This window comes from Labrus bergylta, chromosome 17, assembly GCF_963930695.1.
Source record: "Labrus bergylta chromosome 17, fLabBer1.1, whole genome shotgun sequence".
NCBI lineage: Eukaryota > Metazoa > Chordata > Actinopteri > Labriformes > Labridae > Labrus > Labrus bergylta.
Window position 1 is genome coordinate 9876683 of NC_089211.1, and position 25131 is coordinate 9901813.

The 25131-nt window shown below is 39.5% G+C and overlaps 1 protein-coding gene across 5 annotated transcripts in view; it reads left to right on the plus strand.

Annotated features, from left to right (window-relative positions):
* Positions 1-25131, plus strand: part of LOC109986360 (PALM2-AKAP2 fusion protein) — an 83853-nt gene that overhangs the window by 29060 nt on the left and 29662 nt on the right. For 4 of the 5 annotated variants that reach the window (XM_065965375.1, XM_065965377.1, XM_065965374.1 and 1 more), the window contains 5 exons: positions 12852-12966; positions 13279-13300; positions 14314-14430; positions 15841-16668; positions 22997-23082. In XM_065965375.1, coding sequence (XP_065821447.1) covers positions 12852-12966; positions 13279-13300; positions 14314-14430; positions 15841-16668; positions 22997-23082 — 1168 coding nt within the window. The remainder of the gene's footprint in view (positions 1-12851; positions 12967-13278; positions 13301-14313; positions 14431-15840; positions 16669-22996; positions 23083-25131) is intronic. The other variant, XM_065965378.1, reaches the window with a different exon arrangement.

Below are 25131 nucleotides of genomic sequence, written 5' to 3' on the forward strand. Positions count from 1 at the left end.
AGAAGAAAGTTACAAACATAGATATTAAGAGAGGACAAAGACAGAGACAGAGGGAGTGATGTGATTCTGTGGGCACTTCCTGCTTTTGTGTCTCTGGTAGGAGCTTCCTGTTTCCCAACAAGCATCGCTGCAAGATAGTCACTTATTCCCCAATGAAGTTGAGCGCATGAGATCATCGGTGCTATGAATAAAGTGCTTGCCAGCTCCTGCCATCATGTTTCTTTGTATTCTTGGCTCAAAGTGTTTTCCATTGGCAGGGTGTGAGAATTGGGCAGGGCTGCACACGAAGCAAGCATTTATGGGATCAGGAGTTGTCCGCAGGCAGTCAGATAGAAAAGATTCATTGGAGTTTTTCCTGAACTGATGAATAAGTAGTAGAAGTTGTGGTGTGTTCACTTCATGCATTTTTGGTGAAAGTGCACCAATCCTGCGCTCTGGTGGAGTGGGGGCCAGTTTGCAGGTCTAATAATCTCTTGACTGTAAAACATCTTTCATTCCTAAATCGTCAGTATTTTATGTTTGTTTGTGTATAACATGTATTCATGCATAGAAACAGTGAAGATGTTTGACATGAAATGTGTCGCCTTTGCTTAATAATGTTTGCATTTAAAATAGTGAGGACACAAATGGCTACATGAGCTCAGAAAATGCCAGGAAAACTTAGAGGGGCAAAAAGGAAAAGTCTTAAAAAAATGTTCTTTTCATGTTTTGCCCAAGACAAAAACTGAGAACCTATAAAAACAAAGGAAAATACTGGCATTGTTTAGCGAAGAGTACAAAATTTTGTCACCCAAAATGTGCTCAGTAATGAAAACTAGTGGAATGACAAAGCAAACTTTTATCAGTTTCAGCAAACACGCTATGTAGATTCATTTTTTCATAGAGAGATTCTAAGTGAATATAACATCAGACTCAAGCTCCTCCCCCTCATCCATTAAATCTGTGCCTGAAAGAACCTCTGTTAGCCAGCAGCTACTGTAGCTTATCACCAGCACTGAAACAACATCAACATCATATGTTGTCACGAGCACCAGGATAACATTGGCTCTGGTATAAACAGACCAGCAGTGAATGCTCAAAGAGGGAGCATTGTATAGGCCGAAGTACAGTTGTGATTGTAGAGCCGCTCCGTGTGAATCACTTCATTCAGCTGCTGTTGAAAAGACTTGTTGTGGACACTCTTTGAAAGAGGAGATATTGAAGTCTGAGGTTTTAACTATTGAGAAAAGCAATTAAAACCGCAAGGATAATCCTTTACTGTGCCACACTAGCATGTGTTTTTGGTCAGAGTGTAGCCAAATTCAGCTTTATTAAGGCCCTCAGTATGACAGCAGACAGCGAGACAGAAACCACAGCACAAGGAATAATACATTCAGTATTTGCAAAAACTCAGCCCTTTAAGTTAAGGGTTCAGGTTACACAGTTGGTTACACAAATGACCCATAGTGTTTCTGAAAATCAGTTCCCAGGCCGGGAAAAAAACTGTCTGAATAATTACTGTCAAAAATGTGAATGCTTTGTACAACTGTCCCCTGAGTTGTTTCAGGAACAGTCATAGCTTTAGTATATTTTGGACTAAAGTTCCTTTAATCTTGCATGATATCAGCGATTGCATCAGTTATAGCCTCAAGTAACAACCAGTCCCAAAGTATCCCTATCAATTATTTTCTCCACAGAACCAAACATGTAATCTGACTCTTTTTTTTTTTTTGCATATTTTGACATGATTATCATCAGAAACTAGGGTCACAGATGCGTCCTGAAAATTGCTTCAAGAGGAGCTCAGTTATTGGGATTGAATTCTCAAGGCTTAAAAAACAAATCGACTCAAGTGAGTAAAAAAAGTATCAAAGCAAATGTGCGAGTCTAAGGAGTGCTCGCAGTCACACAAATGCAAAACTTTAAACCCTGTTTTCTAATGTACTAAATAACCTCAAAACATGCAAAACTTGAACAGTATCTAAAGGACATAGTCTATAGTTGATTTATTTATTTAACTTAGAAGCATCTTCTTTTTCTGATATGATGTCATGCTGTGAAATTGGAAATACTAATAGATATTTAGATATTTTGGAGAGGCCCACGCCTGTGTGTGTGTGTGTGTGTGTGTGTGTGTGTGTGTGTGTGTGTGTGTGCATTTCAGGGTGTGGCATCTATATTTACACTCTGTGGGACACCATCCCAGAATATCCTGTAACCCAGGCAACCAGAGTCTTTCCAACATTGATAGTGACAGAGGTGAATAGTTGGGATGGAAATGGACACTGTATTCTCTGTGTGTGTGTGTGTGTGTGTGTGAGAGAGAGAGAGAGAGAGAGAGAGAGAGAGAGAGAGAGTGAGATGGACCAAAGCTGTAATCATGAGGAAACCTGGAAAAGCACACCTACCTCCACCTTTAAACATTTCTGAAATAGACTTCACTGTCTAAAAGACTAACAGCACAGAAGCCCAGACATCTTGTCTGTCCCACTTTTTATGGTTGCTAGACTAATAACACATGCACCGGTGGACACTTTAATGACAGAAAGTGACAAAGACAAAGCTGCAGCTCGTTTACGCATGCCCGTATCGTTTCATGCACTGGAGAACTCGTAAACAATACATTTTTTGAAAAAAAAAAGGAGAAGCAGCTGTATTGGTCTTTTGGGAAAAACTGTAGTGCCAATTGAGTTTAGAGAAAGAAAGAAAAAACAGAAATCAAGCAAGACAGAAGAAGTCTCCCTTCAGAATCCATCTGATGATACACATTTCATGGAAGAAATACACACACAAAAGGCTCTGTGCCGTTTAACTATTATATCACATAAAATGCCAGGGAGAAGTGAACACTTATGCTGTGCAGGATTTTTGTACATATAGGCCTACATAAAACCATTGAGCCTGGAGAGCACAGACTGAGAAAAGGAAACACATAAGAGTAGACATATTGGCTATAGGCACATCTGCTGTAACCTCACTTGAGGGACACACTAAGTGACAGAGCAATGAAGCAGTAGCAGCCATTGTGCGCTCACTTTGCAGAGCCTTGGAGAACATAGAGACAGAGTAAGACAGAAGGAGAGTGTGCGGCAGCAGAAGTGGTACTTTTACAGAGATCCCTATCATTACGTGGACAGGCTAAGTAAACAGAAAGAGGGCTACAGCGGCAAAGGGCCCTTTCACAATATAGCACTGTCCCGACCTACCCACACTGAGCTACTTTTGGGATAACTTGATTCATGCTGAGCTTTCTGTCCCACGTAGATGCAGCCATCATCGAGGGAAGCGGAGTGGTTTTTATTTAGCTTGTCCTCACACAGCTTTGGGACAAGTTTTCTCAACGCATCAGAAGTCATTTGGAGAAATTTTGCTTCCAGAAATCATACTTACACATTATAATTAGTATTCTACATGTATTTTATAGTGGGTGACTACAGCTTGGAGACGCCTTGCCTATCTATCAGAGCCCAAAAAAGAAAACTGGGAGAAGCAGTAAGACTTTTGAACCGACCTTTGAACCTTTGAACCTAGCCGCAATTCCAAAGCTTGCTGTTCAACATCTTAGTGTAGTTTTTAAAATTTGTATTTAAAAAATGATTTTAATTGACAGGTCGCTGTTTTACAAGGTAGCTTTTGAAAATGGCTGTCTGTTAACGTCAAGGTCACAAGAAAGCCTACCTTTTGTTTCAGTCAGCCTATAGCTGCTTCCTCATGTGTCCAGTGTTCATGCTAAGCTAAGCTATCTAGATGTTGGGAGTAGCATAACTAAGCAAACACACCCAAGAGCAGCATCACTCATCTCAAAGAAAATAAGCTCACTTCTCCAAATGTCAAACGATTAATCTTATGGAATAAGTAGCATCTACTCATATCACCATGCAGTGATTCGTTTTCTTTGGTCTTTTTTATTCAGGCCTAATCTGCTAAATCTATTATTCTGAACTGTTCTGCTGGATCCTGCCACATGACTTCATTCCTCTACAGGAGATCAATAAAGTTCCATCTAATCCTGGCTAACCATCAATCAATTACCAGACCAGAAAACCTCTAAACTGTGCTGGGGAAGCATGTGAAGTCTGCAGGATGTATGAGGTCTGGCTACAGCAAACTATACTTACTGCTCAGGCCCCATGAAGTGCCCTGTATCGTGTTACATAATGTTCTAAGAATGTTTGTGTTGTTCCTCAGATTGGTGGTATGAGTTTTTAACTGAACAGAAATCAGTGGTGCAGTTTAGATTAGAATATTTCACTGCAGATCAGTTTCCTTTGAGTATAGAGTTACACCGGCCCTTACTTATCAACTTATCAACATTTCAGAAACAAACTCCAAAAACTGCTGCAAAGAAAAAATCTACAACTAACATATTTATATTTGAGTCCAAATTGAGTCACTTAACGTCACATAGTTCAGTTCAAGCCCATTGGTGACACAACCATGATTCATGTCGGACATTTACTAGAGATCAAATCAGATCACATACAGGAGACTCTGTCAAAATATTTGCATGAAGAAAAACAATGTGTCTTGGTATTCCTCAGGGACACTGCTCTGTTTGTAATCTGGCTTTTATCCTTTCACAGACTCCTTTGGTTGAATAAACAACCTTACAACTTAACTGTTACTCACATTTGAAGCCACTTCTATAAAGACTGTCAAGTAAGTTAATGAAGGGAACATTGTTTTGTTAAACTGAACTGAACATTTACGTTTTAAGTTTCAACATTAAGTTTGAAGCGAAGTGACTTTTTGTTCATGTTGCAGGAGCATTTGGAAATTGTGACAACATAGGATACAGAGCAATGTGAATATGTTTCATGAGAGCTGAAGCAATTCATTGTCAGGGATCATCCCCTATCCACACTTCGTACAGTGCATCAACCATTTATCAGAAACATAACATTTTCTATGCCAATCATCTGTTTACTTTTCATTTACCAAATAAGTAACTAAATTGGCAACAGACACAATCATTAAAAATAAAAATAAAACAAGACTTAGACATCACACACACGTTCATAACTCAATTTTGATGGAAAACATTAATAATAATGAAAAGGCGTCATAATTCCATGCCCCTTGAAGCTAAAAGATGATTCCTAGTCATTCATCTTTGATACACAAACTCAGAGCAAACTGTTTAGTAAGGCTGGGCAATTAATCGAAACTGACATTCATAACCTCTAAGCGATGTTATCTCGCCCACGTCGATTATTTCGACTATTTTCAGGGCGTCCAATCCATGACATGGAAGCAATGTCTGCTGTTTGGACACATTTTGTCTTCAGGGAAGACGACACCAAACAAATAGAAGTCAAATATAAACACTGCGCAAGAAGCAAGAAGCAAGAAATGCAAGTTATTTATTTTCTACTGTTTTAGAGAAGTTAATTTCTGCTTAAAAAACAAAATGTGTTGGTTTAATTTCAAGCGATGCTTTGATATCAGTTCGAAATATTCAATAAATAATCACAAAATAGTTAATCAGATATGGACTCTTTCATTAGAAACATTTTGAGCATATTATAATTATCATTATAATTATCATTAATGTTCAATTAATGGGGATTTTGATTTGAGGTCATATCGCCCAGCCCTACAGTATAGTTTCTTGTATATTCAATGAATGAAGGCTCGTGATTATAATGCAACAGTCCTGCTCAATTACAGAGCTGGGGCTCATTGAAAACACTACTACCAACCATCAGGATAATATTATTCACACCAGCTGATTGTGTTATTAACATCCCCAGAATACCTTTAGAATAAGGAATGGACTGCACAAACAGCACGAGTGCAGATTATAACAACAGTGAACTGAACTGTATAACAGAAGTGCTGCCATAGTATAACGTTTGTATAAAATACTACTGTACCTTGAGGTATAGAAAACAACCTCACTAATAGAAACAGGCTGTATTTTTTATCATTTAAGTTAAATGTTTCATTTAACTTCTACTATTTCTAAAGGATTGCTCTGACACAGATTTATACTCATTCTGCTTGTGCTGTTTAGCCTTTTAAAACACAGCCTGTAATTTGCCCTTTGAACCCAGTAAACTGTAAACAATGGCTCATATGATGACAGGGAACAAATATAGAAAGTGATGTATATATCATATATCTTTCATGTTCCGTGTGAATTGAAGTCAAGGATAGTTAATCATTCATGAAAAAAGTAGGAGGGGACAGAAACTGCATGAGCAAGCTTTACATCCTGTTTGGGATCTGGGAGCCATGAATGCCCTAAAAGGCTAGTGAGAAAACTTCTTTTTTTTTTAAACGTGAATTGAGTCAATTTTTTTGACCTTTGAAAACAGGCGAAACCCTTGTTTAGTGACAGTAATGTGAAATAACTTTCAGACACAATATATGGTAGGTTAAAACATGCAAAGACATTTAAGAACTGACCTGGAAGAACATGAATGACTTTGGCCGTGTTTAAAAGAAAATCTGTTGTTGTACTCTTAAGCCTCTGGTGGGCAAAATAGGTATGACAACAACAAACACTTCAGGCACAAAACTTAAGGCAAGCTCGATCGTACTTGGAAAAAAGGAACATCTGTTTTTTTCGTTTTCTCCAACTTGCCTCTCTGGCCTCTGCACAGTTTAACCCTCAGGTCAGAAACAGGAGGAAGCCGATAACAGCATCTGAGTCTATTCCAGATATAAGGGGTCAGTGTGTATAAGAAGGAGTGACAGAATACACATACAGGATGCAGCTTTTATCTGTGGCTTTGTCTTCTATGCTTTAGAGTTGTACATCTGTTATGGTGCTTTAAAATATTAAGTGCTGTCTAAAGGGCCGTTCAGATAGGACGTGGTGCGCGCTGAGCTCGCCGCATCCTATCTGAAAGGCCCTTAAGTAAACTCAAATGTGTTGGGGGGAAAAAAAGGGGATTTTGGTAAGGACTTTGGTTGGAGCAAATATTAATTCTTCTTGCTTTCTTGCAAAAAGTTGATCTGTTTGTATATTAAATATGTAATTAGCTTCACTGATGTTTGAGAGTTGGGCAAATAAGGGAGTGGCTTAGCGTTGGTTGTCAATCAATCAATTAATACATCAATATTTGTATCGCGGCAGTTCTTATATGTTATATCAAGACACCTTACAAAAAGAGTAGGTCTGGATCATATAGATCTATAATGTAAACTACAGTGACCCAACATAGAGCAGGCCTAGACTGTACTATACGTTTAAGAGACCCAACATTAATCCACCATGAGCAAACACTCAAGCACAAGTATCATTTGGCAACCGTAGAAAGAAAATATTCCTTTTAATGAATTGGCAAGAAACCTTGAGCAGATCTACAATAAGCAGTAACTTGTGGTACAATTGTAAAAAAGAAAAACTCAGAAGAAGTGTACCTAGAAATCAACTTTTCTACATATCCCGCACAGCACACACACAGTATCCTGCAGAAACACATAGTGCGGTTACACTTCATCTCTTGTTTTGTCCGTCTTTATATCCCACACAGTGTGTTTGCATATAGACACACACTCACACTGCACAAAAAGCATACACATCCAGCACACATAAAACCAGATGTCTGCTCTTCCTCCTTCTGTATGATGTGGAAAGCAGTTGCTGCCCACCCAGGAGTATCCATGGCAACTGGCCTGTGGTTGGTTGACAGGGCGGGACAGTGACATCACTGGTCTCTTTCAGGATTGCCACAGAGATAGAAGCGATGCCAGACAGAGAAAGAGAAGCACAGAAGAGGGAGGGACAGTGTGAGGTCATGGTCACATCTATTGCTCACACACACACACACACACACACACACACACACACACACACACACACACACACACACACACACAGAAGAAACACATGACCCACTCTTGCATAGAGAACAAATGATACTTGAGGACATGTGATTATATGTTTTTTTCTTGTACAATTCTCTTCACATATTTTTACAGTTGTTTAACCAAATGTTCTTAAGAGATGCCACTATATGTGGAAATATAAACTCATATCAAAGTTTAAAGTAACATCTGGTAATATATAGGACAACCAAAAATGTATTTCATTCTGATGACTTCATCCATAATTACTTTTATAGCCTCAAAATAGAAAGCAGTGTAACAAACCTCTAATGTAAACAATATCTCCTCTGACTATTTTTTTTAAATTGAGATTACAGAGTAAAACACAACAATATTACCCTAAGTAAGGTCTGAAACAGATGCAGGGCCATCATTTTCTTTTTTATTCTCTGCTCACAGTTTTGTTTTACTAGTTTTTTTCCATCACTAGAGGGCGCCAGATACAAATATGACTGTTGCCAGTGTTGTTTGTCTATTCTCTTCATTTGAGCTGATGACCATGAAGGAAAACATTTAGAAGTCACTAATTTAATGCTTTCGTCATTGTAAGAGGTGTCAAACTATTGAATTCAGGTCATAGTTTGCAACATATTTGAATAATGATCAAATAACTCAAAATATAGCTCTTAACAATTTGCTTTCTTTTCTATCTTTCATTCTCACATAGTTCCCTTACAACCAAAGACAATTCATTATGGTGTTAAAATCAACTGACAATGGTTGAAGGAAATCTTTGCAGACACCTTGTTGTTCTCCCTGTCCACACATATAAACATTTGTCTTGGTACTTACGATATTTATGTAGAGGTGATGTAGTGGGATAAGAAGCCTGCATCCTTCTCCGGTCACAAATCTTGTTTCTAACCCATTTTGGAAAGATCCCATGCAGTTTACAGGAAACAAAAGTAAAATCCATTTCCTGTCTGAAAGGGAAACAAGGAAATTAGAAAAGGGAGGAGCAGGGAAGAGTAGCCACACGAGAGGTAATGTTGTACAGACATCTGCTACAAAGAAAAATAGACATAGGTGTGGGTGTAACAAGACCCAAGGGATTATCTCTCTAACTAACAAATGTGCTGCAGATTGTGTGTAACATGATTAAAACAGCATCTGTGGGTCTCTATGGCTCAGTTTATTTAGGGTATGAAGTCAAAAACTCTGTACGAGATGAGAGTGATGACTATAACACACTTCTTCTTCCCATGAGTTTTTTTCATATGTCATACATTAGTGCACACAAATATCTGAGACCTATAAAGGACATTATTTAACTGTAACACATCTGTTCTTAAGCCGTATAATTGTCTGCAAAAGATTCATCCTTTTTGGCAGAGAAAGTCAAATAATATTATTCCACCTCTTAGCCAGACTTTTGATTCTAGAGTGCTTGGAAAACATTTTGGTGTTAGATGTCGTCCGTCTGAACATTACAGATTACCAAAATATGTGTCCAGTGAGTGTCTTTCTACTGACTAGAATCATTTTAGACATTTTACTATCAGGCTTGGATAAATATGTAAAGGGAGGGTCGCATGCCAACGTAAGCACATACATACACTCTTCATCTTTCTCATGCAGTTATTGGGGTATTATTGACCCTTTGAAATGTAAAATTCCTTTTTCTTTTCAGTTGCTAACAAATTGGGAAGCAGTGAAATTATAGACATCTGTCAGATTCACATTTGTGATGGACAATCGTCCTTTACATACTCATGGGACATAAAGATTAAGTCTCCTTAAGGTGGCAGTCAGAGGCAAGCATAAAACCTCCATATACTTCATGCCATGTACATACTAATAAAAATCTTCTGTGCATATCCCTTGATGAATGTAATTTAACTGACGGCACAACATTTCTAATTTATCCTAACCAAGGAGTGTAGGAGCATCAGCCAAACCAAACTTGAGCTTTTAACACTTTTTGAAAAGCTTCACTATAGGGGAAAACAAAATGAATAATTAAGTTGCTATCAAGTCTGACATATAGCAGTATAATGGACTCTGATAAGACACTGTCTTTCCTTCAGAATGAACAATGGTGTTAAAATAGCTTGTGTGCATGGTACTATATTTGTTTTTAATCAAGCCATAGCCCAAAAAAAAAAAAAAAAACACATCTCCCCTGAAATGTGTAATTTCATTTATCACTGAACAACTCTGAACAGTGCCAGTTATTTTTATATGGACAATGGCGTAAGGACAATGTTCCACAAGGTCAAGTTTGTGATAAGAAACTGGTCTTGTGCTTTGCTCTGTTTTGAGTTCATGTACAATGTCGTTCAGGATTACATTCAGCGGTGACAAACAACAGATTCATGTGACCGATGGAACCAACAAAAGCTTTGTCTCTGACTGCAAAGCTACTCCACTGCTGCCCTGACCCAAAGTAACACAGCTTCTGTATTGGGCAAGCTTACCGCTCTACTGCAATCAAGTTTCTCTTACAAAAGTAATCCCTATCTCAATTATATTTCCTTATTAAAGGGTAAAATCAACTGTATACATATTGTATATCCAGCTTTGTCTTTTGGGGTCTTTGAGGTACACAGCTATCATAGCTTTGAAAACATGCATCTCTGGTGCTCAGTACAAAACTCAGGTAGATGGATGAGATCCAAACACTGCTCCGCTGAAGATGAACTTGAGTAGAAACATTGGCAAAGTGAGATGTGATGCGAGCAGACTGTGTGTGCTTGTTTAGCTAAACCTTAGTGATCATTGCCAAAGCACCAGGTTTTCTGGCAGAGACCAAAAACACAATCATTGGTTTTGTAAGTGCCAGCAACTCCATAGATATCCTCTATGTGTAATGTTGATGCTTTGAGAACAGCACAATTCACAGTGTAAGTGGCCAATTCAGGCTAACCACCTTATGTTTCTGTGAGCTGTTTCATATAAAAAGTCTCTTAAACAGTGAACACTACACTTAGTACAGTGTGTACCAGTGCTTTCTCATGGTCACTAATGCTGATATGATAAGAGAGCCCTATTATTTTTTTGAATACTGTGGGAAGGCGGATTGCTTAGGGCATTGTTATGATCCTTAAGATCTGTTATAATACACACATGCAGTCACACAAACTGACGCACACATTCCTCTGCTCCCAGAGGAGTGTATTCTGAAAGTATTGTGTGTGCTGGCAGTCAGTGAGGAAGCTGGTCCTCCTCCCAGACCGCTTCCTTGTATTGTTGCTACATCCACACCTTAAATGTCCATATGAACCTGCACATGTGGTGTGTCTGTGTGTGAACATAGGCCATTAAATGTAGGGGATGGTACCAAAAATTCAAGATTATCCTGAGGAAAATGTGTCAAACAAAGACATTAATTAGTTTCTCTCATTAGCAGGGACAGAACCCCCCCTAACATTTTATCATCTGTAAGAAACTTATTTGGGAAAATGTTGGGATATAATTTACACAATAATTGCTGAGACCATGGTGCTAAAACTTCCTCCTACTGCCAAGCCACATTTATACATTTGAACATGCATTTTTTCTTTAGTTTGATGGCTCATAACCAATGACCCAGTTCAATAAACTTATCCTTGAGCCACAAATGCTGCAGAAAGTAGAGACTTTTAAAATGATAATGGGTAACCTTGGAAGGCTTTGATCTTCTGTTCTGTTTCACCTGACTTATGTAACTACTTAATATTCAGCTTCGAACAGGTTATTACTTACACTTAAAGGAAGAATGTGCAACATTTAACATGTGAATGTAGCAGAAATCTATCCTCTGTAAATGCCTCTATGAGTCTGAGGTTTTAATTTGCTAAATATGTTTAATTTCACTATGTTCCTGATTTTTTTCCCTTGGAGCCCAACCTAAGAAAAGCTGGGAACCCCAAGGACACAATTAAAGAACAGTTTTAATAGTTTTCATTGTCCCAGTAGAATAGGTCTAAACACACTTTTCTTACCTAAATACATTTGTTCAAACTATCCAGTAAGTATTTAATCATGATTTTAGTCAATGTGTGTTCATCTAATTTTGACAACCTGAGAGCACGCAAAGCCTCGTGTCACCCCTGAGATCTTGGGCACACCTTCCCTGGGGGCCAGGACCCCACGTTAACAACCAATACATTAGTAAACTATTTTTATGACATGGTTTACTGTTTAAACTGAAAATGAGTGGTTGATATATGGATATATTTGGTCTTTGTTCAGTCTCAGTCAGGATGCAGTGCATGATTACAATATGAAAAAGTGACTTCTAATAGCATTGTGCACAAATCATAGGCTATCATTCTGGACACTGCTAAACAAGCTGATGCAGGATGTGGGGCAAATTGTTTCGCAAGTTACTCATCCCTCATCTGTTTCTGGTCGGTGCATGTGTTTGAAGCATCTGGACTAAATCGAGATCAGCATCATACACGTCATAAAACTTACATCAATGCACCCTGGAGACAGTGAGGACTGACTGAAATCTGATGACCGCAGGGCCAGGTGGTGTGAGGCACCAGATGTTAAACTTCATGGTACAGTTTAAATGCATCAGTGTCTCTGGAGGCCACATGCTAAAGACAAAATATGTACAGCAAGCATGCACAAATGTTTGATTGAGTATGGGAAATAGTAAGCAGTTTGCAGACTTTTGCAATTTGCTTTTTTTTTTTTTTTTTTAAGATTTAATTTTGGGTGTTTTGTGCCTTTAAAGGAGAGATAATACAATGGACAGAGTCTGAAATCAGGAATAGAGAGTGGGGAATGACATGCGGGAACGGAGCCACAGGTGGGACTCGAACATGGGGCGCCCGCTTGGAGGATCATAGCCTCCATACATGGAGCGCACCCACTAACCACTGCACCACCAGCAACCCTGCAGTTAAATCTTATCATGAGAAACTCTCGCTCTTAACCTACCCTCTAACAAAATACATCAAAATGAGTTGATCCCTATGTTAAACTTCAGGCTGAGTTCATGAGCGATTTTTCTTTTCTTTTAAAGGGCTACAAATCCCTTGATTCTTCTACTTTTTAAACATCATGACAGGAAATGATTTCCCTTTTTTCTGTGATTGCAGGCTCGAGTCTGAAATCGGTGCACTTGAGAGTGAAGAGTCCCAGATATCAGCCAAAGAGCAGGTCCTCAGACAACGTCTGAAAGAGACGGAGCGCTCCATAGAAGATCTGCAGAAGGTAAGAGAACAAGAACGGCTTACAGTCTTGAACCGGTGTTGTAGGTGCTTGCACTTAAACCATTGTGGTGTAGTTGTGTTGTAAATATAAACTGATCACTGAGGATAAATTCAGGATTACAGTCTTTTATTGAGAGACATGCATGTTTTTTCACATAAAAAAATCTTACTTATGATATATTATCTCATCAGTGTATAACAATAGTATATTCCATCATTCTCTCTAAAGAATTGAACGCCTTGGTTAGATTATTTTCCAGAAAACTTTAAAACTGTTATGGCTCATGTGGACTTTCTTCTGTCTCTTTATCAGAGTCTGATGAACCAGGATAAAGGTATGAGCAATGACACAAATACATACATACACACACACACACACACACACACACACACACACACACACACACACACACACACACACACAACACACACACACACACACACACACACACACACACACACACACACACACACACACACACACACACACACACACCAAAAGTAAACAAACACATCTCTCTGGGATGATGTCCTCTCCTGAGTTATCATTGTTTCGTATCAGTGGGGCCACTTCTATTTCTGTGTGTGTGTGTGTGTGTGTGTGTGTGTGTGTGTGTGTGTGTGTGTGTGTGTTGTGTGCGCGCATGCAGGTGTGTGTGTGATAATAGTCTCGCTGAGGCAGGAGAGATGCAGGCCAGCACTCGCTTCGGCACCTCAAAACCCCCCTTCACCCACACAGAGAGTCACACACATAGACATTTATATACTTGCACGCAAACACACACATCTACTAAAACTCAGACAGACACAAATGCACACAGAACCCGGCTTAGCAAGACTATTGAGGTTCACACACACACAAGGCCATGACTCTGCAGCATGCAGTCGCTGGCTTTATCCCCCCTATTCACCAGCAAGCCCCATAAGCCCCCAAAGCTTTGTTCCTGCCATCGAGCACACACACAAACACACACGCTTCTGCTGCATAAGCACTGAACCTCAGGGGTGCTAGAGTTGCCGTGGACACAGAAACAGAGGGATGAGGCAAGTTAGATGCTGTGTGTGTATATGAAGGTGTGTGTGAGAGAGTGTTTGTGTGAGGACCAGAGGCAGCAGGTCACTCAGGGGTGTGGTTAGCGTCTGTGTTTGGGGGCTGGGCTCAATGTGTGTGTTTTTGTGTCAGGGTGTGGTTACACATCACGAAAGTGTGTCTGTGTGTGTAACCAGTGTGTATGTGTGTATCGGCATGAGCCTGGTGTTAGAGTGTGTATGTGTGTGTGTCTCCCTCCCGGCCTCTTACGTCCCTCTGACCATGTGTCACTTCCCTTCCTGTCCTCCTGCTCACTAGATGCCACCGGCTGCATGTCCACCGCTCTCTCGGATCCCAATCCAGACCGCTTCATCCTGGTAACGCAGCCTCCGGCCGGCCAACTTGCCTCTGGAGAGCACGCCATACCAAGACCTGGTAAGACACAGGAGGAGAGGAGGGTGAGGGAGGGCAGAGAAGAGAGAGGGAGGGAGGAGGGAGGAAGGGAGGAAAGGATGGTTTTGGGCAGCAGCCAAGTTGGATTAAATGCAGGACAAACTCACGCGCACAGAAAGGGTGGAGGTTAAGATACGCACATGTTTCACAAATGTCAACTCTTACAAGGAAATTAAACTTTACACATAACAGTGTGTCTCCGTTGTTAGGTGATAGTAATTAAAGCACATGGACAAAAGGCTCCAGATAAATATTTGAATTGACTTTTTTATGTTAGTTATGACTTTTTAAAAGACAGAAACACTAGGCAAAAAAAAAGAACATAAAACTAGATTTACAAGCATGTATCAGTTAATAATAAGTATCAATATGTGTTTGGATTAGCATTCATTTCAGTTTAAACATGTAATATTAGGACTTTTTTTTCAGTTGTAGGCTTGGCTTTAGTTTGACTGTAGGAGTGTTACCATGCTGACATACAACGCGACAGGCTTTGCTTTTTTATGAGCTTTAGATTTGGTGCGAGTTTCAGATTAGTAATAGCTTTACTCTTGATATATGACAATAGCTTTGCTCTTTGCAGTGCAGTTTCTCTTTCATCAGCCAAAACCATTAGCTTTTACAGTAAAGGGATTTCTGTTCATAGCTTCTGTTAAGCTGCTTATCCTGCTAGCATGCTTTTTAATTGTGCAGAGGACAAATTGTTTTCAAGTAATATTTTTGATAAAGGACAACGGAAATAAAATCAATCAAAATATACTTTTATTTAATATTTTTTCTTAGCAAAATTAACTCTTAATATATTTGACTTAAGCAGTAATTATTATTATTACGGCATAAATCGTCCCTTGTCAAGAAATACCCAGTGAGGCCTATTTTGAGGATTGTAAATGTTCTGACATTTACCAAATTAAAGCTCATTTTGGGCTTTAAAATTTGCAGCATTGTTCATTGGTTGTCATTAATAGTACCTAATGAGAGGTAGACATTTCATATTCTCAAGTAATTAATCAGTAAAATGGTAGTTTACCTGAAGTTTACCAAAAAGGACCTTCTGCAGCATGCCACATGTGAAGGGAAAGTATTTATTTTTTGTTTATACACGTGTATCTGTGGTTAGAATCTATAAACAATAATGTTGGTGTTTAACTAATTTCCTATATTACATATGTTGCTGTTTGAATGTATTTATTATATTTTAGAGAGCACTGTGTCCCCATCCTCACGCTTCACTCCCTCCAACTTTTCCTCCCAAACCCCCCACTGCCCTTCCTCTCACTTGTCCGTCCCCTTCACTGTTCCTTCAAACCCCACTCCCTTCTGCAACTCATCTCCTCCCTCCTCCTCCCCCCCCTCCCTGTCTCTCCTCCCTTTCATCCCCCTTCCTAACAGCAATGTTTGCCATGGAGATCAACGTAGAGCATGACCCGCAGACTGGAGAGCAGCGCGTCCTGTCAGCCAACCGTGTGAACCCGCTTGATGCTGGGACGCGTGGGGTGAAGGTCTTCGATGATGGCAGAAAAGTGGTCTACGAGGTCACGTCCTCTGGGGGGGTGTCCACCACCGCAGTGGAGAACGGTTGGAGCTCTGCGCAGGTCGACCAGCTGATCAAGCGAGCTGCTCGACCTGTCGCACATGGCGGAGACGGCGGCAGGGGCCAGGTGACTGTGACCCCAGCTGCACCGCAGGCCTATGTTTCCCCATTAGATATTGATGATCTGTCTCCACCTTCCTGTGCGCCACCCTCCATCCCTTCAAGCCCACCAGCCCAGGTGATCCTCCAACGGGAGACCCGGGTCGGCATGATGCCCCCAACAGCCCCAATCACGGCCCAGCCCGGCTCCTCAGCCAACTCAGGCTCCGAGCTCACCTCTCCTCCCCAAGCCACAGCTGAGCACCCAGTCACCATGGTGTTCCTCGGTTACCAGGACGTTGACGACATGAGCGAGAGCAGGCGGCTCCTTGGTTTCGACGGCGCCGTAAAGGCCGAGGTGGTCTTGATAGATGAAGATGATGAGAAATCCCTGAGAGAGAAGACAGTCACTGACCTATCCATCATTGACGGCACTGCAGCCGACCTCGTGTCAGGGCGGCCAGCCACATCTGAGGCCGCAAGCACGGAACTGTCATCAGACGGCCGTGAGCCTGACAGTGCCTCCTCGCCCCCTGCAAATGCTGACCCCAACACAGCACCCCCGCCTGGCCTCACCCCTTCCACAGGTACAGACAAGAGGAAACGCTGCCAGTGCTGCATCCTCATGTGACTGAATCTTCTCCCTCTTCCATCCTTTTATTATTACCCACAACACCCCTCTCTCCTCCTCTGTCTCTGGATGGTTACTAACAGAAGCCCTGCCTTCCTCCTCCTCCTCCTCCTCCTCTGGACTCTGAATGGCTGGCACACACTTGCACGCATACATACTCTTGTCTGACCTTTGACTTTTTACTTAATTGAGTTATTACCTCCACTTCTCTGCCTTTTTGTCACCTCCTCCGTCAACATAGAGTCTCTGCCAGCCGCCTGTCTCCACAGACAACACGATGTATTTCAAAAATTCAAATTATGCAGGAATAAAGTGGTTGTCCTGCTGCCATATCATTGGTAGTAGGTGGAAAAATTTTACCAGTTTATATAAAACTTCTCTCAGCAGTCAGTAAGTCAATACGGACAATCAAGTCCATTGCCATGCTGTCTAACCAAACAGTCCATCTTGCTTTAAGGACAATCAACCAGATCTTCTCCTTTAGTAAGCCAGTTTATAAAACATTCAAAACGATGGACAGTCTCAGTAATTTTTTTTCATCTCTCTTTTCAATAGCTTCTCACTTGCTTTTTTTTAATCCCCTTGCTTGACATTTTTTCCCCAAACACACACAGACACACAGTGAACAAACACAACACCCAACATATGAACTCGAACAACTCCCTCTGACCAAACAACGAGGGTGGAACTTGTTGCCTTGGTTACTTTATGTGCCTCTTCATTCTTCGAAACAAATGATCCTTACAAAAAAAAAATGTAGTTAGTAGATTTAGATTATCTTTAAGAGACTTTTATTTTGATTGCTGTTGATACCTGAGCATTCTTTTCTTTTGTTTTCAAACTTGAAAGGCCATTGAATTGTTTGGATGCCAGTTTCCATGGGAACCTGAAGTTTTTGACACTGTTAGGAATAGTAGCAGGACTCTCTCTCTCTCTCTCTCTCTCCTCATCTCTCTTCTCTTTCTTACTTTCTCTGTCTATTATCTTTCTATCTTGTTCAACTCAAGCTATTCCACTGCTGAGGTCACTTCCTCGTATTCTGGTACTTTCGAACTTGGCAGCCAATAAGATGTAGTTTCAAACCTTTTGGCTGCCATTATGATCTATACAGTCATTTTTTCCAGTGTTACTTAAGGTTACAGAGCACAGGAACCTACGGCAGCTTAATGAGTACACTCCGGCAGCCAAGGAACATGTATTCCCAGCTATGAAAACAAACATGGGTTACCACTAACTGTATGGGCACAAAGTTGTGAATATTACCAAGCACTACCATATTTCTAAATTAAAACTATCACAGCTGCACTCAGATGAGCGTCAGGAGAAATGTGCAAATAATGTTCACCCTCTTGTCCATTTACATTCACTTCATCGCTGCAGAAGACCATGAGAGATCTATTATGCTCTGCACAAAGAGACTGAAAAACACTGCCAGCTCTCGCTGTAGTCACAAACCAGGCCCTCGTTTACAAGGGTGCTACAAATAATGTGGCCTGGGTGTCATTATAACATCATATGTAGGTAGTTTCAGAAAGGCTCTTGAAGGCAGTAATCATCCTCATTCTGTTGCATGATAATGAAGGCTCTGAAAAGACTTCATTTGTAAATGTAGGGTCTTTTAGGTTACATGGGATAGAGGAGTTGGTGCTGCTCAACAAGTGTCTGCAGAGTTAGTGGCTACACTTTGCTATTCCAATAGAGAGAAATACTTGTCTTTAAAGTAAGATCAGTTCACCTAAATGTGAGTGGAAAAGATGTTTTCACATTTAGGTAAGAGGTAAGATAGGCTCTGCATATCCAAATAATGTGATGGAGGATGTTGTTGTAGCCTTTAGGGGATGAAGTATCCCTAAATCCAATTCCTGGTATGTTTTAGACACATCACAAGTTTATATTTCCAAAAATGACTAACTTTAACAGAGATGAAAGACAAAAGGAAAGGAAACACATCAATAAGTTCTTTCCTCACATGGCTCTGCATGCGCAGCTCTACAATCCCATCTCTACACTGTCCTGTCAGAACAGAACAGTAGCTCCGCCCTCAAACATCCATGCTTTAAAAGTGATTGGCCACTGCTGCTGCCAGTCAGTTACAGCTTGCTGTGTGATTGGTCACCACCACCAGGCCCATCCAGGTCCTGTGTAGATAAAGAATGTAAATATACTCTATATTCTATTTAGTGAGGATTTTATTTTCAACACATATATAGAGATCTAGAAATAATTCTGAATATTCTGGGTACTAGAAAATGTCCTGTTATATTCTACGATTCCATATCACGACTGTATGAGTGCACAAACACCACCTTCACATATTTTCATTCTCTAACTTCACTGCTTTGCTGTGTGTAATCTTACAATTAACCCCTCACAGTGTTTTCCCCTCTTCCCACCACCTTTAGAGAACTTTTGGCAGCTGCTTCCATTCACATACATGTTACGATTTGCCTTGAAGGCATCTTAGAATATTGGTCAGAGGCAGGATCCTAAAACTGTTTACCATTCAATTTGCATAGTAGCCTTTAAACTATAAATCACTGTCCATTAAAATAAGTGCTGACCATTTCCAAATAATGCTTTTTTACAGTGATGCAAGCAGCCATTTAGAAGATTTAAAGTCTATGATGTTTAATTGTAAAGTCCATCTGCCAAATAACAAATTTTACTGACAAAAGATGCTTTAAAAGTCAGGCTATTCCTTTCACCACGTGCATGTTTTTTTCTGGGTACAATTTCATCAGAAGAGATCTTTTGGGGAGAAAAACACTTTAAGATGGGTCTTCCAAACAGTTTGTCACTGAGATTTTCTCTCATTAAATCTGTGTGCAGTAAAACAGACTGCAAGGCTTGTGAAGGCTGGGGACAGTTACTCATGGTGTCCTGTTCTGTGTCCCAGATTGGCATACAATTATTCATTGCATGACTGTTTTGTTTGAAAGATTGTGGAGGCTATGCAAAGAAATGTCATTTTAAACATGTAGGGTTAGATCCCCAAAGTGTAATGCACACATATAATGTGCAACAGAGCAAATGCACTTACCATATGTACTAACAAAAAATCCAATTACTATTTTAAAAAACATATAAGAGGAAAAGAGTAAGGCTTACTTCAAGTTAATCCAGTTTGTGTGTGTTTTTGATGAAATGCAAGGAGCAGTACAAGAAAAAAAGACTTGTCGAGTTTACCAGCCCCACTGCCACGCCTGCAGTACTCCTCTGACTCTGTAGGGGTCCCTCTTTTTCTTGTCTGCCTGCCCTCGCGGTTGTATGGACTGTTAAAACAAAAAGGAGCCATTTTCTATTGTTTCAGACTGTCTCTCTCTCTCTCTCTCTCTCTCTCTCTCTCTCTCTGTCTCCCTCTCTTTGTATGGCTACACCTCACCCTGTCACATTCTCTCTCTCTTTCTCTCTCTTCCCCCTTCCTCTCTCTCTCTCTCTCTCTCTTTCTGATTCTCTCTCTCTCTCTCTCTCTCTCTGATGTCTGTATCCTCTCTCCATCTTTGGTCAATAAAGCTGAGTTTCTCCAGTGCCCTCCTGCTGTCTTTTGCTTGTTGTTCTTTCCATCTTTCTCTAACATTCACTTTTTCATTGGCTACTGACAAAGAGATCAAAAGCTATCCTGACTGCACCCTTATCTGTTATAATACCCACTGCCACTAACAACTACACTCAACCCAAGCACACGCATACACACTATTTTCAAAAATCACGTCACACTCAGTTCTATGTTCAAGAGATCATTAGCGTCATGGGTGAATGCATGAAAGTGGAGTGGTTACAATATGCTAAAAGCCGTCATAAACTCAGATCTAAACCACACAGGGTTAAGAACAAATACAGTCAGGATAAGTAATCAGTCCCTAAGAAAAGAGGAAGGTGTTTGCAGTACAAACTTTTATTTCACTATTATCAAACCAGTATACACACATGCAAGCAAGACTTAAGTTCCATACATAGTAAATAAAAAAGTAAAGCCAGGCTTCTTGTTATTATCTTAATTCATTAATTAATTTGGTTTTGTTTCATTGTTTTTACTGGATTGAAATAGAACATGATACTATGAAAGATTGTAAATCAGACAAATAAGTGCATATAAATGGCTAAAATTAATGCATTAAATTATTATTTATTTCTATCATCAGTATAAGTTTAATTCAATGCCATTATATGGCCTGATGACTAAAAAGATAGCCAAACACTGCTGTGACACTCACTGTAAGATGCTACAAGATTATACGGTTACAGCCTAACACTTAGTTGTATTCCCAAATGTAATATGTCAATAGGTCTGTCTAAACAAAAAATAGTCATGAATAAAGGATGGGTGTTCAGACAAATGAACAATATTAAGTCTGAAGGGAATGACTGTAAGTAATTAAGAAGATAGATGAAGCGTATGGAATGGTAGGAACTGGGAGGTAGATGTATGTTGAAAGTAGTAAAGCACTAAGGATATAGGTAAATAGCTGGATGATAGATAGATGGATGGATCAATATACCCCCCCCCCATGGCCTAGTTTTGCAGGAGCCCTGGTGCACCACCCTGGTATCAATAGTAGGTACTTCATGAATTCACGAAATAGGACATAAACACTGCATGCTCACTCATCTAACCTTACTGACACAAGCGACTGAAAAGCACTGAACATGGAGCTCTAAAAAGACTACTGGAGGAAATGAAAACAATGCATTAAGAACGCTTTACGCATGAATGAGAAACCCACTTATTCAGAAAACACATTGCTGGAACATGGAGGCAGGCAGTGTCATGGTTTAGGACAGGACCAAAAAGATTTTTCTGAAATCACATATCATGTTCTGTTAATCAGTTCAGAATAGAAGCACTTGAGTCAGAGTTGCATTTAGAACAATGTCATCTTTTCTTGAATAAGCATCTATATTTGATGAAGGACAATATTGTTGTTCTCATTTAAAGCACAAACACAATGTGGATCATCAGCACAGAAATGAACCACCCAAGGACAAAATACAAAGTGATAAATGATTGTATTAGGCGTCATGACAATCATTATCTGAAAACAGGGTTAGTGTTTGAGATGCACACACGGCCTTCCCACTCAGAGGATGGGTGTGTTTTCCTGATAATAAACACAAATTAATTTATCTTTAGACAATGACAGTCTGGTTTCTTTAACAGAGATCATGTCTGCAGATAAGGATTACACACACTCAGTCACACCCACACACACACACACACACACACACACACACACACACACACACTCACATAACAGAATTATAATACACGTCAGTGATAGAAAACAAGCATCACTGTAAGCATGCTTTGTCACATTGTGACGATATGAACTGCTCTAGATACTGATAATGTTCAGTGATGGTGTAATAATAAAATGATGTTATGGCCTCCAAATACAAACAACAGAACTGTTAAGCAGATGTTGAGCACTGGATGATTTTTGAGGTATTAATTGTAGATGGTTAATAGATTACACAGTTTAGTAGCTAGCTGAATATGTATGTGTGTACACACAAACAGAAACATATGCAGTATCTTAAATAAATCTATATGATCTGTAACTAATAACTTTAGCTGTCAAGTACACGTTAAGGAGTCAAAATGACAGCATTGGCTCTGAAATTGTGTTAAACTGAGATATAGAGTAGGTCTAAATGGAAACACTGATGCTGTAAATGTATTCACTTCATTAAGGACTGCGAAACAGTCACAACAGTTGCAGAAGTTGCAGTAGTGTAGTAGAACTGTATCAATTGGGGGTAGTTTAAGAAGACTTATTAAGGCAACAGTACAGCGACATTTAGACAGATTCATGATGATAATTTAGGTTTTTACTTCATGCTGTAAGTTTAGGTATAAGGAGGCAAGGCTTAAAAAAGCTGTAGTTGAAGTAAAATGACTTCTCACAACAATCTATAATTACCTTTCACAACCTGTTACATATACATATGAACTTAAAACTGGTCCGATGCTTTGATTGGTTTGCCTCATAAGCTCATCACAGTGGAAGACTGATTGATTATTATGCTTTCATTTGCAGCATTAGCTTTTCAATCCTGTTTGAGCTTATGAAACGTCTTACACGACCAGATTATAACACAATAAGACCTCTATTCTTCATTTCATAAAGAGGCAAGGTTTTGGAGATGCAAACATTTACTTGATCGTAACAATGCATTAAAATAGAGAGTGGGTGTACATGAGAACATGGGAACAAAATAATAGGAAAGAAAATGATGATAATCAGAGATGATAACTACGACAAGTAACATTTTATTTCTCGTAGGTTATAGCCAAACACCAGGGGTTACTGTGACAACAGCAAATGGATATCAAGCTCCCATTCTGACCAGACATCCCCACGCTGCCATGGTAAGTAACAGTGTAGCTGTGTGTTTTTATTTATATCTAAAGGTAAAATTACTTAATACAAAAACTGTAAAGAGGTTAGGCAAGATGTTTTACAAACATTGTACTCACACATTATTCAGCAAGCTTGGTTAGATGTACAGCAACAGGGTGCTATCTGCTTTCTTGATGCAGACACAAAGAGGGAATTACATTTTCAGGGGATGAGAGTATTTCAAGACACAATATTGCGTGTGCCTGTGTGCATTTCTTAAACACCTTCCTGACCTATTTTCTTACGTCATATGTACGCCCAACTCAATGAATAGACAAGGTCTCCACTGAACTAAGAAGGTAGAACGTGGGTTCTTCTCAATGCCTCTCTGGCTTTCATTATGTGTACCATATGGTCCCACATAATGGACTTCACTCATACGGCACCTCTCTAATCATTCAACCACTTAAACCAAGGACAGTCGCAGGCGGAGAAGAGAAGCCGGTATTAAACAATGACATCTTCCAATTAAATAGAATATTGAAGGAGTTATGGCTGCTAAGTGTGCTTCAAGCTGACAATGTTATTCCCATGTGGTATATTTTGTACCTTTTCCCTATTGTATATAACAATATGAAACTTAATATATTATTTGGCAAACAGAAGCCATGCTGTCCTCTCAAGTAAACAAATATTTTTTGTTGTTTAAACATTTATTGTTGTATTGATAAGTTTTTTTAGCCTATAGCCCATATCTTCACAGGTAAAAGGTGTCTTCTCACTAGGCCACATAAGCTTCATGAGTATGGGCTGCAGACAGTAACTTTCCCTGTAAATGTTGTTGTAGAATGTTATGTGGCATAAACAACATGCTGTCATTCAAGTAGACTGAAGTAGTCACCTTAACCTTAACCTTTATTTATGGCTTTCAATTAATAAAATATGTTTTAATTGTACATTAGGCTATTTTATCTGACACTGAATCACAAACAAATATGAAAACATGTTAATTGTACTAAAAATTAAGCTTGTATCAGCCTTATTGTACATTTTGGAAATCTGCTGGAGTAACAATTAAATAGAATATTGAAGGCGTTATGGCTGCTAAGTGTGCTTCAAGCTGACAATGTTATTCCCATGTGGTATATTTTGCACCTTTTCCCAGTTGTATATAACAATATGAAACTTCATATATTATTTGGCAAACAGAAGCCATGCTGTTCTCTGATAAGTATCACATTTTGTTTAAACATTTTTTTTTTTTTCATGGACCTTTATTTGCTTTAAGATATTGAATAACACTAATATACTTAACTACATGTAAACATTAGCAATATGTACAATGAAAAAAAACCTGAAATTACCTGGAAAACTATAATTTAAAGTCAATTTATTACAGTATCATAAGCAAGTGCACTTGAGTGTTCAGAAGGAAAGCAGCCATATCACCATTGCATTATCATAACGGACACATTGAAGAACATTGCACCATGTCTTATGAACTACGTATGTATGTGAATGAATCCAGGATCTTTAAAGTCACAGTACATTTGTGCATGAAGTGGGTCTATAGTTTCAGAATGAAAAACAATGTAAAGGGGAGGAATTTAAATCAGTAGCTCGTCTAGTTATATTGAAGCTAAACGTTATGCATTAAAGCAACAATATCTAACTTTTCCACCTTAAAATGGTGGTAGTATTAAAGTCGATCTAACAGTACAATGACTTTCATCAGAGGGAATGTGGTCCCTCTCGTCTCCACAGCGCAGTCGGGCTGACTGTTATAAGTATTATGTAACTTTGGCCACAGCCCACAGTCATCTCGTGAGAAGTCCATACAGCTGTATGGCACTAGTTCACCATACAGCCCTAGCTGTCTCTGTGCTGCTTGAGATGATGGCTAAGGAATAAGAGATGGAAGAGGAAGAAGCTTTAACATGCTGACCAGAGCTTTGTAAACAGCAGAACAGTAATGCATATACAGGATGCTAAAATGTAACTTATTAGCATACATGTGTTGTAAACAGGTTACGATACTGCCCAGCAAGTAAGTATTAAGAGCTGTCTCACTGCTAATA